Here is a 17,466-nt window from a genome sequence, read left to right as displayed (position 1 = left end):
CACCCACAGTAACCGCCTTTTAGATTTGTAAATAATGGGATCCCAACCTACCTGAAGCTTATATGCAGTAAAGCAATATTAGTGTTTAAAAATAACTTCAGTTTTCAACTTTTTCTTCTCTCTTTGTAATAAAGATGCATTGGAATTTGAAATCTTCTTCCCAAATGTATTTCTCTGTTGCTGGGACACTGGCTTATTAAGACTGGTAATATGTGCTGGGCTACTCTGTTGTTTTTCTTGGCATGGGGTGAGAGGAAGGTGAACATATTATGGCATTTATTTTTGGAGAGGACAAATAAGATCTAGCATTGAGTAGACTTTACAGATGAGTATATGTGGGTGTCAGAGTGGGGGAAGGAAAATGAGAATAGGCCTTGGTCTTATCAGCTTTAAAAATCTCACATTACTTATTACATTCTCTATTTTTATTTTTTTATTTTGCAAGCTTTTGTCATAGTGCCTTAATTGTAATCAGTGTCATCACTGGCCTCTCAGAAAATGTCAGTTAAAAGGGTTTTAGATCCTGCTGGATGGCATTTCTGGTGTAGTTTCAAACATTTGTAGCAAAAGCAAATAGAGCAGAGAGGGATGTCTTGTACTCTCTAGGCAGTTTTACCATTGAGCTACCACTAGTTGTTATCTCTAAGCTGCTCTAAAGTATTAAATGAATTTGTGGGAATCTTACAAAAAAATGGCTAAACGGGCCCCCTTTCCCCCCACCCCCCCCTTAGGGTGCTAGGGGAAAAAAGAGGACTCTTTGTATGTATACTTGCCAAAGTGAGTTGTGTTTGCAAATTTTTATTGTGGGTCCTATCAGTGGGCCAAAAAGAGAGCCTGGATCTCTTCAATGCTTGAAGTGGAAGCGAGGTAGTTAAACTGTACATTCAGGCCCTTTACATGAGGGTCTCATTCAGAACAACATAATGCTATGTGATCATCCTAAATTAAAATGAGCATGAGGTTTTCAGGACTAAAAGTTCAGACTTCTGTTTCAACAGTTTGACAAGTAAATAGCTTGGATCTGGCCTGTAGCTCAACACAAAGTTGTTGTACCAATGTGCAATTTCATTCTTCTTAACGTAACTTGCATCCTGTCAGTATCTCCGATTATAATCATGTCCAGGTTTCTGAATTTGTCACATTGGCCACTTCCAGTAAGTGATTCATCTTGGGCAAAAAACCTGGTATCTGGTGCCATTGAATCTGAGCAGATCATCTATCAAGACCACTCTGTATTTGTGTTGGAGTTTGTGGCACTTCCAAGTATGTTAATTCCGGCAGGTGACTTTCACGGTGAGGTGCTTGTGAAGTTTGGAGTGTGCTGAGGTATATTAGGGAAGCAGTGATGAGGTCAAGAGCAGGAACCTGTACTGAGTGGATCTGAAAAATGCTGATGGTCCTCTCACCCCAATGTCCCACTTATGAGTGGTGTCTTACATAAATGGTCAGCACTAGGATAGCCAGTCTTCCACACACAGGCTAAATTTAAACACCAGAGTGCCCACAACTAAATGTTTTAGTCTTTTTCTTCCCCTACTTCATTTAGATTATTTAAAGCTACTTTGTTTTGAGAGCAAAGGACTTCAGCTGAAAAAAACTGTCACTAACCACTTGCTTGCATGTTTGATGGTTTTTACTGTTCTTTTTTCCATTCTCTCCTAACATACCCACCTTCCACTTACTTAATAAAAATGAAGACTAAACACTAGAAGCTGGATTCAATTAACTGGTGAAAGCGGACTTTAGGACAAGGTCAATCTTGTGACACAGCCTGTACTGTTAACCATCTGTCTAAGGTGATGTTCTAAATGGGTACGTGTTTGCATGGGCATGCTGTTTGCATGCAAGACATGTTGTGACTGTCTGTGGTTTTGTGGTGTTCCAGTGTAACATTCATGTCTATAGATAGCACATTATAGAATGGATTAGGCATGGGAGCCTAGTAACTCTACAGCCTCCCCTCAAGGGGCTGGATCAAATACCAGGGCTGTACCAGTTGATCTTCAGGATCTTAAACATATTGGCTTCCTTTTCAGGAAGGTGTCAAACTTCCCCCAGTTAGACACAAATGGAGTACTAGTTTGGAAAATTACTTTAAACATAGCAACATGGCAGTCATGTTTGTATTTCAGTGAGTCACTCAAACTTGTAGAAATAAAAAGCTGATCTTTCTCATTGTCCAGCACCATAAAACTCCACCTGGGGTGTAAAAGTGAAGTTGCATGTTCAGACTTGTGCATCATTCTGTATGGCAAATTCTACTTTTACTTACAACTGTGCAACCCCGTTGAAGAATTGCAATCTCTATTAATCCTGCACAAACCAAAATAGAATCAGCATGCTCTCCCATAATTGTGTTGCTTTGGTTCTAACAAGTAAAAAGTAGTAGAAATGAATTTTTTTTACGAAAGCAAGTTCCTTTGGGTGAATAAACAAAAGGGATCCGATCTGATCTGTCCAGGCTCCATACCAGAAATGTGACTGAATGCACCAGTTTACACTGGTATTTGTAGAGCTCTGCTGAGGGTGGTATTACATGGGCTCTGACCAAAGACTAAGGCATTCTTCTAAGCTAGAGTTGTCTGCCCTTTTCCTCGTTCCCAGTAAACAAATGTGAAGTTGCCTGAATTTTGGCAGCTAAAACTTGGGCAGAGATTCTAATGGGAGCATCAGTCTTCATTTGATACTATTATCATTTTTTCTTCTCAGGACATTTCTTTTATATCGCAAACTTTTTGAATAGGTGCTGCAAAATTTTAAACTTTAACTTAGTGTTCTTGAAAGGTGCCACACTGACAGAAGTCCTGTAGTTACAGCATAGGTATAGTGCTAGTGAAAGCTTCCCCATACTGCCCTGCAAATGTTTTGGCCCAATGAAGAAATAGAAGGAAGAGGGTAGTTCAGGCTTAATGGCCAGTTTAATCCTTGATCTCACTTGTGAGACTACCAACAAACACACGTAGTTTGTATGGGGTGGTTACAAAACCTCTTCTCTGAAATTTTACACAGGTGTAATTTTTTAAATTTTTTAATAATCTCTCTAACTTGGCTATAGAACTACTTGCCTTTTTAACTCATATTTCATAGCTCCTTGCCACTGCTGCTATAAGATACTTGATTATAATAGGGCTTTTGCCATATCAGGCCATCTTTGCTTTTTTTGGATCATGCACTAAAATCATAATGGTAAGTATGACTTAAGTTATCCTGTGTTTAACACATCGATCTATTGCTGGAAAACTACCCTTGAAGAATCCAGGAGAGATGGCATCAGGAAATCATCCCTTGGATACATTTGAAATGATAGTCAAGTGCATAAATGTTTCCCAAGGTTGCTTCAACCTCAAGGTACCTCTTGCTCATCCCCTGTTGAGGATTGTGTCCAAAGCAAAATAATTATGCTTCTCTGTTCATCTATAGTCTTGTATTTAAGATGTTGCAGAAAATGACAATTAAAATCTGTGGGTTTTTTGGGTTTTTTTTTAAGTGTCTCAAGGGCTGGTCTAAATACAGCTTTTGTACCAGCATAACCCTTTTGGTTAGGGGATAACTTTTTCCTCTCTAAATATTTATAGTGGTACAGCTTCTACTGTGAATGAAGTTATATTGCTACAAAGGTGCTTTACACTGGTATAACTTATTTCCATACTAAAAGGAGAATATACTATACTGATATAACTGTGTCCACATTAGGATAGTTGTAGCATTTTGTACTGCTTTAACTATACCAGTATAGTATAGCTCTTGCATTGACAGAGAGAGCAGTGTATTGTGGTAGGTATCCCACTGTGCAACTGGCCGTAGGGTGCTTTGGGAAGGGTTTGCAATGCCTCGTGGGGCAGGTACAGTGTCACATAATGCAGGTTTCTCAATCCCATCGTTCCATGGGCACCCTACTAGATTGCCAGCTGCTTTTCAACTGAAGTGCATAGGGAGGGAAGTGGGGTGTACACACGGCAATGCCACTGGGAGAGAGTTTGATTGGAGGGGTGGGGGAGTGTGTATGTGAGAGTGTGTGTGTGTGTGGGAGAGTTGAGTGTCAGCATGCGGTCTCCAAGTTCAGACAGCCACCAGAAGCAACCAGTCCTGAGGCAGGGAGTGGGGGGAAACTCCCACCTGCCCCCTCCTCTCTCTCTCTCTCTCGCACACACACCCTACCTACACCTCTGCCTGCCTCTGTGTTCATAGTGTGGGAGAGAGCAGCATTCCGTAATAATGATTTGCTTTTTGTTGCGGGAGCTGAATGGCATCCTTAGCTGTCAGATCTTCATGGAGCTTTAACAAGGGAGGAGCACATGCTTGTGTAGCAGGAATGCAGGGGAGCCAGTTCAAAACAGTGAGCAGAGCGGTCCTGGCAGACATTTATTTTGTTGCCAAAAGTGGCATTGCAGTGTGTACACCTCCACTGTTTTGCTGCCAAAAGCTGCCTTTGGGTGACAAAACTCTGCAGTATAGCCAAGGCCTTAATGACTTTGCAGCACAACTGCTATTGAAAGTCACTGGTCTTTTTACTTTCAATAGGACTTTTGCTCAAGAAGAGGAGGATATGCCCATTAGGCAATTGTGTGTGGGGGGAGACAATAGCAGAAAATGTGGAAATGGTGGAAGTGCTAAAATGTCTTTCTTGCTTTAACCAAAAAGATTAGTAGCGATCAGATGTTTAATATAGTGAATGCCAATGAAAATTAGATAGGATCTGAGACTAAAATAGGGAAAGAACAAATTTTAAAATTTAATTAGACAAGTTAGATGTCTTCAAATCGGCAGGGCCTGATGAAATACATCCTAGAATACTCAAGGAGCTGACTGAAGAGATATGAGTCATTAGCAATGACTTCAAAAACTCATGGAAGACAGGAGAGATTCCAGAGGGCAAAGAGTGCCAATTTATAAAAAGGGGAATAAGGACAACCCAGGGAATTATAGACCAGTCAGCCTCAGTACCCAGAAAGATAATGGAACAAATAAGCAAACAGTATGCAAACACCTAAAAGATAAGGTGATAAGTAATAGTCAACATAGCTTTGTTTAGAACAAATCATGACAAACCAACCTAATAGCTTTCTTTATCAGGGTAGCAAGCCTCCTGGGTGGGGGAAAGCAGTAAACATGTTATATCTTGACTTAAGTAAGGCCTTTGATACTGTCCTGCATGGCCACCTCGTAAACAAACTAAACAAATATAGCCTAGCTGGAGCTATTATAAGGTGGGTGCAGAACTGGTTGGAAAACCATTCCCAGAGTAGTTATCAGTCGTTCACGAGCATTTGTTGCAGTGCTCATCCATCCTGATAGCTGAGAAGTTTTTCCTAATGTCCAACCTAAACCTCCCTTGCTGCAATTTAAGCCCATTGCATTTTCAATGGGGTCCTGCAGGCAGGGATCAGTCCTGGGTCTGGTTCTGTTCAATATCTTCATAAATGATTTAGATAATGACATAAAGAGTACACTTAAGTTTTTTTAGATGATACCAAGATGGGAGGGGTTGCAGGTGCTTTGGAGGATGGGACTAAAATTCAAAATGATCTGGACAAACTGGAGAAATGGCCTGAAGTAAAAAGAATGAAATTCAATAAGGACAAAAGCAGAGTACTGCACTTGGGAAGGAACAAACAAAATTGTACGCATACAAAATGGAAAATAACTGCTTAGGAAGGACAACCGTAGAAAAAGATCTGGGTGTTATAGTGGATCACAAACTAAATAGTGAAGTGAAGAAACAGATTGACAGAGCCAGACGAGTACCCAGAAGTTACCTACTACAGGACAGACCCAACAAAGAAAATAACAGAACGCCACTAGCCATCACCTTCAGCCCCCAACTAAAACCTCTCCAACGCATCATCAAGGATCTACAACCTATCCTGAAGGACGACCCATCACTCTCGCAGATCTTGGGAGACGGGCCAGTCCTTGCTTACAGACAGCCCCCCAACCTGAAGCAAATACTCACCAGCAACCACACACCACACAACAGAACCACTAACCCAGGAACCTATCCTTGCAACAAAGCCTGTCAACTGTGTCCACATATCTATTCAGGGGACACCATCATAGGTCCTAATCACATCAGCCACACTATCAGAGGCTCGTTCACCTGCACATCTACCAATGTGATATATGCCATCATGTGCCAGCAATGCCCTTCTGCCATGTACATTGGCCAAACTGGACAGTCTCTCTGCATAAAAGAATAAATGGACACAAATCAGATGTCAGGAATTATAACCTTCAAAAACCAGTCGGAGAACACTTCAATCTCTCTGGTCACTCGATTACAGACCTAAAAGTGGCAATTCTTCAACAAAAAACCTTCAAAAACAGACTCCAATGAGAGACTGCTGAATTGGAATTAATTTGCAAACTGGATACAATTAACTTAGGCTTGAATAAAGACTGGGAGTGTATGGGTCATTACACAAAGTAAAAGTATTTCCTCATGTTTATTCCTCCCCACGCTGTTCCTCAGACGTTCTTGTCAACTGCTGGAAATGGCCCACCTTGATTATCACTACAAAAGGTCTGCCCCTCCCCGCCCCCGGCTCTCTTGCTGTTAATAGCTCACCTTACCTGATCACTTTCATTACAGTGTGTATGGTAACACCCATTGTTTCATGTTCTCTGTGTATATAAATCTCCCCACCGTATTTTCCACTGAATGCATCGGATGAAGTGAGCTGTAGCTCATGAAAGCTTATGCTCAAATAAATGTGTTAGTCTCTAAGGTGCCACAAGTCCTCCTTTTCCTTTTGCAGATACAGACTAACACGGGTGCTACTCTGAAAATTAAACAGGAGTCAAAAATGTGATACTGTTGCAAAAATAAATCTGAACATCATTCTGGGATGTATTAGCAGGAGCATTGCAAGCCAGACACGAGAAGTAATTCTTCCATGCTACTCCATGCTGATAAGACCTCAATCTGGAGTATTGTGTCCAGTTCTGGGCACCACATTTCAGTAAAGATGTGGACAAATTGGAGAGCGTCCAAAGAGCAGCAACAAAAATGGTCTAGAAAATATGTCCTGTGAGGAAAGTCTGAAAAAACTGGGTTTGTTTCTTCTGAAGAAGACTGAGGGGGGACATAAGTCTTCAAGTACATAAAAGGTTATTACATGGAGGGTGAAAAATTGTTCTCCTTAACCTCTGATGACAAGTCAAGAAGCAATGGGCTTAAATTGCAGCAAGGGAGGTTTAGGTTGGACCTTAGGAAAAACTTCTCAGCTGTTGGGATAGATGAGCACTGCAACAAATTGCCTAGGGAGGTTGTGGAATCTCAATCACTGGAGATGAATTGGAGGTTTTTAAGAAGTTAGGCACACACCTGTCAGGAATGGTCTAGTTATTCCTTAGACCTGCCTTGAGTCCTGGAGACTGGACTAGATGTCCTATTAAGATTCCTTCCAGTCCTACACTTCTATGAAATCACTTGGGTGCCTTTGAAAATCCCACCCTGAAAGAAATAATTCTCTCCCTTACCACCTGGGGAAAAAAAATCTGGTGTCCTCTCTTTTCCCTCTGTTGATCTAGCATATATTTGGGTTTATCTCTTTTTGGTAGAACAAAGAACTTTGAGTCTGGTAAGTCATACAAGTCAACCTGGGGTGATGGTGTGGAGAACTCAACAGCCCATGTTGTATCCAGCCAGCCTGGACGTGTAACAAATAATCAGCCACAGACCACTGGAGGAGCAAGTGGGGGATATATTACACGGTACGTTTGTCCATCTTCCCCCAAACATGTATGCCATTAGATACCTTTTAAGTCAGTTTCTTCCTCCCAGAATGCATTCAACTAGAGTGGCTGTACATTAAATCCTTACTGTCAATTGGGAAGGAAGCCCTTTGGTGAATTGCTTTCACTTGGGGATTTATAGCTGCAGTTTCACTGCTCCTAGCATGCCGTGGTGGGAATAGTTACTATACCTGATTAGCCCCTGGATGCATATGAGCTTGGTGCTCCAATTATTGTGGTGAATGTTGCATTTGGATTTGCTCTGTCACATAATGAAAGGGCACCTGACACAGAATTTGAATCCCTCTCTAATACAGTAGAGCATAATCTGCCAGTGGCTCTTTATTTTGAATTTTGAGGCCATTTTAACGAAACTGCCTTGTCCAATTTCTTTCAGAAAAATTAATTTAAGGAGAAATAGTAGCAGGCTGCATGCTTGAATAGATGGGATTAAAGTGAAGCAGCCCCCCTTCTCTGGCTTAATAGCCCCTGCTCTGAAAATGTGGGTTGTGATGAGAAATGTTTTAGTGGGAGTTTATTGAACAACATTTTGGCAGTGGGGAAGCAACTTTCTGGTTCCTGAACACAGGGGTCTCCTGATATTTTTCAATAGGATAACAAACGATGCCAGAGAGGAGGAGATGGATGAAAATCTCACTCAGGTGGGAAATATCCTGGGGAACTTGAAAAACCTGGCCTTGGATATGGGCAATGAGATTGATTCACAAAACAAGCAAATAGACCGGATAAATGAGAAGGTAAGAACCAAATAATCCTGTTCTTGCCATCTCCATCTTGGATATAGTGACGCAAGAGAAGAATTATGGAATACTCTTAAATTAATGGCAGGTTTCAGAGTAGCAGCAGTTTTAAATTTAAATTAATGGGTTCACTATGCTGCCTTTATGAACATTTGTAGTGATCAAGTGCATCAGGCGTATGCAATCATACCATACTAAACTTTTACTACCAGTTCCTGAACATATTCAGTATCTTACGTGTTCAAATCATTGCATGTCCTTGGTATTCTCTGTCTACACAATTCAGAAGTACAGGACCTGGAATGCTTATGGATTAGTGTTGTAACTGACAAATCACAAGATTGGGTACTGATGGGAGTCTGTTATAGACCACTAAATCAGACTGGAGGATGGCTCTTTCAACCTCTATCTACAATGTGTGTGTATGGGGGGGAAGGGTAACTGTTACGTAGGGGAGTTCTATCTGGGGGATGTATGAAGGAGGTCTTTATGTTGGTACTTTATGACTAGAAAAACTTCTTTGAGTTGCTAAAACTTATCTATAGCTCTCTAACAAAGTATTACACCCTACTAACAGTACTTTTATATTAGACCTCATTCTGACAGATAAAGATTAATTGATCACCTAATTAAAAATTAGTGGTTGCCTATTAGAAGTGGTGATGATCTAATTACATTTATTTACCAACTGAATATAGTCCTGACCAGTAATATCTATATTTGGTGTTGTGGTTTTTTTTTGTTTGTTTGTTTGTTTGTTTTTTAAAAGGGCCAATTTCCCAAAGCTGAAACCACTTCACAGGCTTTTACAACTCCCTTATGCTTACTCACAGGATACCATCTCATTTTCATTTAACAATCATTAAAGCATTAGAATCGTTTCAGATTCCACCTCACTGCTGATGATATCCTTTATAATAAAAGCCCTATGCTCTGCTATTGACAATCTGCACAATTCTGCATAGAAATGATGAAGCATATTGCATCCTGAACATGCACCTCTTCCCTGTCCTCACACATGAGGGTACAAAACATAGATCTCTTGACAGAGCTGTGACTGACACGTACCTCAGAGTATTCCACAGATCTTGCAAACACACCTCTATGAAGCAGAGCTAACTACTGCCTCCACAATTCAGTACAGCTATGCCTGACACGGACCACACTCATTTTACCAGGAGTGCATGTAGATAGTAAATACTTACACTGCTTTCATGTCCAGACTCACTGCTAACACACTTGGTAATAAAACTCCTGTACCCTGCTAATTATAATGTAAACTATTCCGCATTGAAATGATGCATGCTGGATCCTGAAGGTATACATGCAGCTCTTCCCTTTACTCACACGTGTCAGAGGGTGCAAAACAGATCTCCTCTTATAATCAAGGCTCTGCCACACACCTCAAAGTAAACCTCGTATCACAAACACACTTCTACCAAGCAGGCCCAACTATTGCCTCCACCATTTAGAGTAGGTACATGTTTGGAGAGTATGCAAATAATTCCCACTGGCTATTGCTAGCTTGATGGAAACAGAGGGAAGGTGACGTGGATAACTTTTTCCTTTTGTCCTTTTAATAGTGCTAGATGGGATCTTCTGGGTGAGAGTGAATGGGCTGTAAAAGGAGGTGAAGAGCTTCTACATTTCAGCAGCTGTGGGGTTGGTAGAGTAAAGATGTGTGATAACAGGACATATTGGGGCATTGCTGAAAGAGGACAGAGAGAAGGTTGCATGGCAATCTTAACTGTGCATTTCCTGGTTTTCAGAAGTTTGAGTTTTGCTCAACTCAGTGGTATGTTATCCTGTTGCAGAACACCAAGCAACCTTTACCTATGCATTAATATAGGGTTTTTGCTATGGAATATACAGTAGAATGGTGGTGTTGCCAATGTATATGGCTTTATTTAGACTGTCCAATTCTTATACCCACACTTTAAAAAGATTGTAGACAAATTGGAAAATGTGCAGAAAAGAACTACAAGAATGATTCGAGGTCTGGAAAACCTGCCTTACTAGCCTAAAGAAACTCAACCTATTATTAGTTTAGCAGAGAGGAGGTTAACAGGTGACTTGACCAGTCTGTAAGTATCTACAGGGGGGCAACATTGTGACAGTAAAATACTTTTTAATCTAGTGGACAAAGACATAGGATTAAATGGCTGGAAACTCAGCCTAGATAAAATCAGACTAGAAATAAAGTACACAGGGAAATTAACCATTGGAATTACTTATCTAAGGATGTAGTGCAGTCTCCAGAGTTTGATGTTTTTTTAAACCGAGATTGGATGTCTGTCTAAAAGATGCTTTGGCTCAACCAGACACTATGGGCTTAATGCTGAAATGACTGGGTCAGGTTCTGTGGCCTGTGTTATGATCATCTAGTCTGACTTGCATAATAGTCCATTCTTGTCTCAAAATCTATGGAGCTTGGCTCTTTTCTTGAGATGTAAGAACACTGCCAATTGTCTGATGGAATTGGCTGATTCTTGGATGCTTTAGTTTAATTATAGGTGTTTGTGATCTTACCATAAATTTTTTGCCAAGGACATAGTGTTATGACAACAGTACATGCAAAAGACTCGTGGGAGTCTGTTTTACACAAAATACCTTACCAATTGTCTTTCCTTAGTGTTTTAGATTAATCATTTTCAGTTGGCAGTGCATCCTTTTGCTCATTTTGCATAAATGGGGAATGGCTTAATTTCTCCTATATGCTAAGGGCTGAGTACTGTGGTATATTTTTAACGTTCAGATGTTGTGCCACAGGAGCTCTGAGGATTGCTGTTTTCTATGGAAGACATTAAGTATTAGGGAGAAAAATCCTATTTTTGTTTTGGTGGTGGATTCTCCTCCACACCCTCAACTCTCTTCCCTTAATTCCTCTAATTCACTGAAGCCAGTCGTTTTATTTACTGAGTTGCCTTGAGGGGCTAGCTAGAGAGATTGGATTTCTTCCCTCTGGTCATTCTGCCTTTGCAAAACTACCAGCCCCTGCTGAGCCAATCGGTAAGAGCTCTTGTCTTCCTCCTACCTATCCGAATGGTAGCATCTTGCACTTCTGTGGTCAAGCCCATAAAGAAATTTTGACATAGTTTTTGACCTTTTTTTTTTTTTTTAAACCAACCTTTGTACTTTTGGACAATTTAAGCATTATACCCAGATGTATAAAAACTCTTTCCTTAAGCTATGTATTAGATCAATTTTAACATTAGACTAAAAATGTTTGTTAAGACTTTCTTAGTATCTAGTCTTCAGTTACCTGCAATTCTTACACATGCTTTTCCTTTTTCAGGCGGATACCAACAAAGATCGTATTGAGCAAGCCAATGCCAGAGCCAAGAAACTCATCAATTAATGAGCTTTCTGCCATTGTCCAGTGTCTATCTCCAGTTGCAAGTCACCATTTTCATATCTGTGAAATTTTCTGTATTTCAAAACAGGGGTAGTGGATTCGGGAAGCGAGTGAAGCAGGTTGCTTTTTATAGTACTTCCTTTTCTTATCCTTGTGTGCACATTTTGCTTTGACTCCATCAGAGCAGCAACATAGCTCCTAATCATCTGCCCTACCTTTCTTAAACTGCTCATGGCTTAGAACATTCTCAAAGCTGTAAAACTTTCTCTTTTCCTCCCTCACAACACAAAGTATTCTATTAAAATGGAATAAACAGGGTGGTATAATTTTGGATTCATAATTGTGGAAAGGTTGGAGAGGAGACTTCACAAGTTTGGGTTTTTTTTAATTACTTAGAGTTGTGCATTCTCACTCAAATAGAAACTTGGTCATGCTTATTACATGTATTTCTTAGTTTAGTAGGATAACCATAGTTTTACGGACACTTAGTTTAATTTCCAATCCATATATAAACTACCAAATTTAAGACGTTCTGGCCCTCTGGCTACTTGTGGGTTGAGGGCTTCAAAACACACACACTGTAATTTGAAGGAAATGGGAGGGGAACACATGCATTTTCATTCTTTGAATGCAAAGTGATGTTGATGTAGAGACCGTGGTTAAAAATTATGCTGCAGTTTCTGGTAATACTTGTATTGTGTATATAATTGATTTTAAACACCATGCACCTATTTTACTGTTGAACAGAAGAAAATAACTCTGTTTACATATTTATGCAATGGAAAAGATTTTGTATTGAGCTTCTAAATATTTCCTTTAAAAGTAGGCTCAACAAAGCTTTAGATAAAAATTTAAGATTAACTGAAAACTTAAGTCTCCAGGAAAACATCAGACAAACTCTGAATCTGACCTCCTATAGTAAGCATGCAAATTTCCCATCTGGATTCCATATCAAATTTACCTCGATCAGTTCTCCCTGGAATTTGGGTTGTACCTTTCTCCACTGCAGTACCACAAATCTCACCAAGTTCTGTTCTCCCACAGTGTGTTAGGGGTAGCTTTTTAAACCTCTGAATGTATATTAAATAATGAATGAGGGAATTTCTTCACACATTTAAGTACAGTTTTTCTTAGTCTTTTAGTTTTTAACCCATGTATACATAATTCACCCTCTATTCTGCATGATAGTTCTGAACTATGCATGTGCTACTTTCCCACCTAATCTTAATTTAAATTAAGTTATATAATTGATAGCTGCTGTCCCACTTATTCAAAAAGTTATGTTTCGTGAAGTTAAATTTTTGCTTGGCAACATGTCGCAATAAGTAGAACATTTAAAATACTACCTTGCTATAATGAATGCTTCATATGAAGGAACTACTTCTGTTCCTCCCTTCTTACCCTGTTCTAGGAATAAGATGCTTGCTCTATCTTTACTATAATCAGTTTATGGATTGGACTTCAGAATCTGTAATGTAAAATGTTCCAAATCCAGGTTGTCTGTGGTGGTAATTGAGGTTCCTTCTCATAATGGAGAATACCTTAATCAGCTAGAGTCAAAAAACAAAATTGTTCACAGGGAAATTAGATGTGGATTCATGTTTTGTCTTCCAATAAACCTAGACAATCTTATTCTCAAGATTCTAACGGTTCCGATTTGAGAGGTGGAGTGAAGTAGTTACGAGTTTTGTGTAGGCTGAAAGGGAAATTGATAATTTCCAGTAATGTAAGCTGTGATATTTGAATGTTTTTGTTTGGAATTTTTTTCCCTCTCTAGTGATTTTAGTTGAGGAATGACCAAATTAATCACATTCAAGCTTATTTATTCTTTGCAGAGTAGTTGTCCAACATGCGTGTTTTTTTTTTTTTTTTTTTTTTTTGGGCGGGGGTAGAAAATCCCAGGGCAGAGAGATGGGACTTTAACCTGCAAAGATTTAGTTGAGTAATTTGGTAACTCCTTAAATGATGGGAGTGCAACACAACTATGCATCCCAGTTATCAGTTTACTGCAGGGGCTACTATAAATGAATTCTGACTATGACAAAGAAAAGGGGGGACTGCTATATACAATAAGCAGAAAGCCAGGTCAAATTTTATGGAAAATCTAGTCTGAATAAGGCTTAAGAGACACAACCTTTTGTGAGTGATGGAAATTTCTCTGGGGTTGCATGTTGTCCTCTGTGGCTTCCAAAACAGCTGGAAGGAAAATGGATTTTTAATTAACTGTACATTAATCCTATAAGTAGCTAAGGATATATATACACAAAACATGAGTAGCAAAGAGGCATTTGTGGTGCCATTACCTACTGGTACAATAAAACCCCCAGCATGTGAAAGCTTAAGGGATTCCAGTACCCAATAACACTTCCTTATACCAACTTAAGAGGCTTACTTGAAAGAACCTTTGTACAGAGCATGCCTTTTGCTTCTTTTTTTAACTTAAAAGTAGCAATATACTGCTGGGAATGGAAGACTTAAATTGTTGTTCCACATATAACATTGCAGAACTCCTCTGCTGTAATTCCTTGGAACACTTTTTTCCCCTTCCCTTTCATTATTACAACATCTTACCTCATGTCTCATTCCCCAAGCTATTACAACAGATACTAGGTACATTGGCTAAGAGGATGTTGTGTCAGGGGTACATGGAAGATTAATATCCCAGCTTAAAATTGTGCCTTGCATGATACTATTCATGTTTATGTAGCTTATCTGGGATTCACCTACAACTCTTGTGTGCCCATGTGATATAGCACTGGGATATAGCTTGGTTTTTAGCTGAATATTAACATTTGTTTTGTAACGGACACAGATCTGGGTCCTTGAGGGAGTCAGTGCCTTAATGTTCCAGAGCAAACTGCACAACAATACTGTCTTTTGGCGTTGCCTGTTAGAAGCATTTATCTTATTACACATCATACTTTCTTGTTCATCATACTTGCTGGACAGAATAAACAATTTATATGCATTTTTCTCAAAGCAAATCTGATTCTTAATGGCATTAAAAATGATGATGATTATTTCAGTTGCTAATTGTTAAACTGTTGTGTATTGTGTATGAAAAAATATAGAACTCAATTAGTTTGTTTACTATTAAGTACTTGCCATTAATTAATATTGTTTTAACCTATAAACAGCCCAATCTGCTGCCTTTGGACAATTTGAGAGAACGAAGTAGTTACCACTAAGTTTTCACTTCCTGCAATTTTAACCTTTCATCTTTACTTGGAGGTCCCGGTATTGAAAAGTGGAGAACCCAAGTGGTGGGAGCAGGTTCAGAAATTGTTCCTTTTTAAAATAATTCTCCATTCATACCCTGGCATACTCCTTACCTAAAGTGTTGTATAAAGTTGTAATTACTAGCAAGCAGTTGCTTATGGGAAGTGTCTCCATCTTTCTTTCCATCGTCTCAAAGCTGATTTTGAAAGATCCAGCTTTCCCTGTCCTAGGATGCCAAAGCAGAATCAGCACTGAACGGTGTTTTTTTTTTTTTTTGGAAAATTTTGCCAAATGAAAGTTCTGGTGATGGAAAATGTCCACCAACTCCTCCTCAATCCAGTCTAAGTGAACTCTAGGGATTTCCCCTTTTTCCTATACTACACCTTTAAACACCACTATATTCTACAAAGCCTGAGCTGTCTGTCTGCATAGCCCAACTTGTAGTGCTATCAGAAGTACTCCAGTTTTTGTTCCTGACCTGCCACAACAAAATTCTAGTTTGGGAAGTGCCTTTTTTGTAAATAGTATCCTAAAATACTATGCAAATACAGCTGGGGAGAAAAATTAAAAGGCTAGATAAAGGAGACAAAAGGTGGTGGATAATTGTAGATAAGATTGCAACAGCATTGAGATGGGAGGAAGAAGGCAAGGGTGGATAAACATAATTTTGAAGTGTGTAAATTACTCCTCTAGTATAGTGTACTACTCTTCTAATGTAGTCTCCCTACTTGTCCATAAAATGACTGCAGTTGTTTCATCATTCCATCTTTTGTCTTCTGACACTACCAGTAAATGCCAATTGTGGCTTGCGCTGTGGACAGGCGGCCAGTAGGTACTATACTTTGAAGCTGCCAGCCTCATTTTACGTATACAGTTAGTTACAGTCAATACTAATTTAGGCTGAATTTGAAGAAGCAGCCTGGTGGTTTAAATGTTGCATATGTGGGTACAGCTGAGGGGGAAACAGGTGCAAAAGAATTGGAAGGGACTGTGAGGCATCACACAGACAGGAATACAGAGAAAAGGACAAATGAACTGTGGCTGAAAGGGGTGAGTGGGAGGAGCATATAAAGAAAATATAAGGTGACTTCTGAGGCATATACAGATTACATTTGACTACACTAAAATGTAATCTATCGTGTAGATCAGAAATCTTACGTTAGTAGAAGCAATGTACATTAATACAAGGATATACATTATAGAACAATGCTAGATTTATGTAGCTGTTTGAAAAGTTACCTATCCATCCAAAAGGCTAGAGCTGCTGACCAGTTCTAAGTGACAGAGGTGAAATGGCTCCTCTCTGACTTATATGCCTTTCCCCCCCTGTTTTGCCTTTGGTCTGACAAGTGGTTGGTTGTCCTGTAGGAGGTAAAAGAAGGTTGTATCAGTGTCATCTAATGGAGCTACTCCCCTCTTGATCAGAAGTAATGGTGACCCTGAGGATGTGGGATCTGTTCAAAGACCTTTTCACTGTTTTATTTGCCTGATGATCCCTTGCATGCTATTTTCCTTTAATCTGCTTTATAAAGCTGTCATCATTCTGTCTAGCTGGTATGTGACAGTGACTCACTGCAAAGGGAAAGTTACACCAGAAGTGCTAATTCAGGCTGGAAGGCAAGAGTCAAATTGTCCACTGCAAAGGCTGAGGTTTTTCTAATTTCTGAAAAAGATTCCCCAAAAACACTTTCTGGCTATCAGCTGCCATTCATCTATTGAAGGAGATCACACTTTCTACAAGCGATAGCAGGCAGCGTTCCTGTTTAAGAGCAACACTTTCCTGCCATGTATGCCAGAGAAAAGCACTATTCAGGAAAGAATGTCACAAACAAATAGAAGTGGGAGTAGCCTGTGGACTTTGCTATTGCTGAGGGAAAAGGAAGGAAGGAACCTACCCCATTTTTTCCACTGCTCATCTAGTAGGGCCGCCCACAACTTAGAGTAGCAAATAAGTACACCACCAAGAATGTAAGAAGCTTGCTTGTGTGCAAGCCATAAACAAGCAAGGAATGTTACTGCTTTAATATGGACTACTTGTGTAGGAGAAAGTGGAAGATTGTGTGTCTGTGTTCAGTACATCGGTAGCTAGTGAACAGCTTCATAGGATTGGTGGTCTGCACTGCCTGAAGTATAATGTAGCACAGACCATTCATTGGTGCTTCTGCTGTTCCTCAGCTGTTACTTAAACAACCTATCAATTTTTTTCAAGTTAGAGAGGGCAAGAGCATGTTTTGTTCCTCCAAGCCAGGTTTTAAAAGGTAGTACTTAGTTCACTGGCCACATTACATTGTCTAGCTTCTGGCTGCCAGAATCTGAAATACTCTTGCAGGTACGGTGTTGCCTTCAAGGCTCTTGTTTGAAAGAGAGTGCTGCCCCTAGACAAGCTTCAGTCTATTA

General features: G+C 39.7%; 1 protein-coding gene across 5 annotated transcripts in view; it reads left to right on the top strand.

Annotated features, from left to right (window-relative positions):
• The window catches only part of SNAP23 (synaptosome associated protein 23), a 39,444-nt gene extending 24,561 nt beyond the window's left edge, over positions 1-14,883 (top strand). For all 5 annotated transcript variants that reach the window (XM_043547840.1, XM_027818162.3, XM_037900408.2 and 2 more), the window contains 3 exons: positions 7,561-7,713; positions 8,348-8,492; positions 11,791-14,883. In XM_043547840.1, the coding sequence (XP_043403775.1) occupies positions 7,561-7,713; positions 8,348-8,492; positions 11,791-11,853 (361 nt within the window). In that variant the 3' untranslated portion in view covers positions 11,854-14,883. The remainder of the gene's footprint in view (positions 1-7,560; positions 7,714-8,347; positions 8,493-11,790) is intronic.
• Positions 14,884-17,466: the final 2,583 nt, after the last annotated feature.

The sequence above is a fragment of the Chelonia mydas genome, chromosome 6, assembly GCF_015237465.2.
Source record: "Chelonia mydas isolate rCheMyd1 chromosome 6, rCheMyd1.pri.v2, whole genome shotgun sequence".
Lineage (NCBI taxonomy): Eukaryota > Metazoa > Chordata > Testudines > Cheloniidae > Chelonia > Chelonia mydas.
The sequence above is the reverse complement of the archived record's forward strand: the minus strand, read 5'-3'. Positions and strand labels throughout refer to the sequence as shown.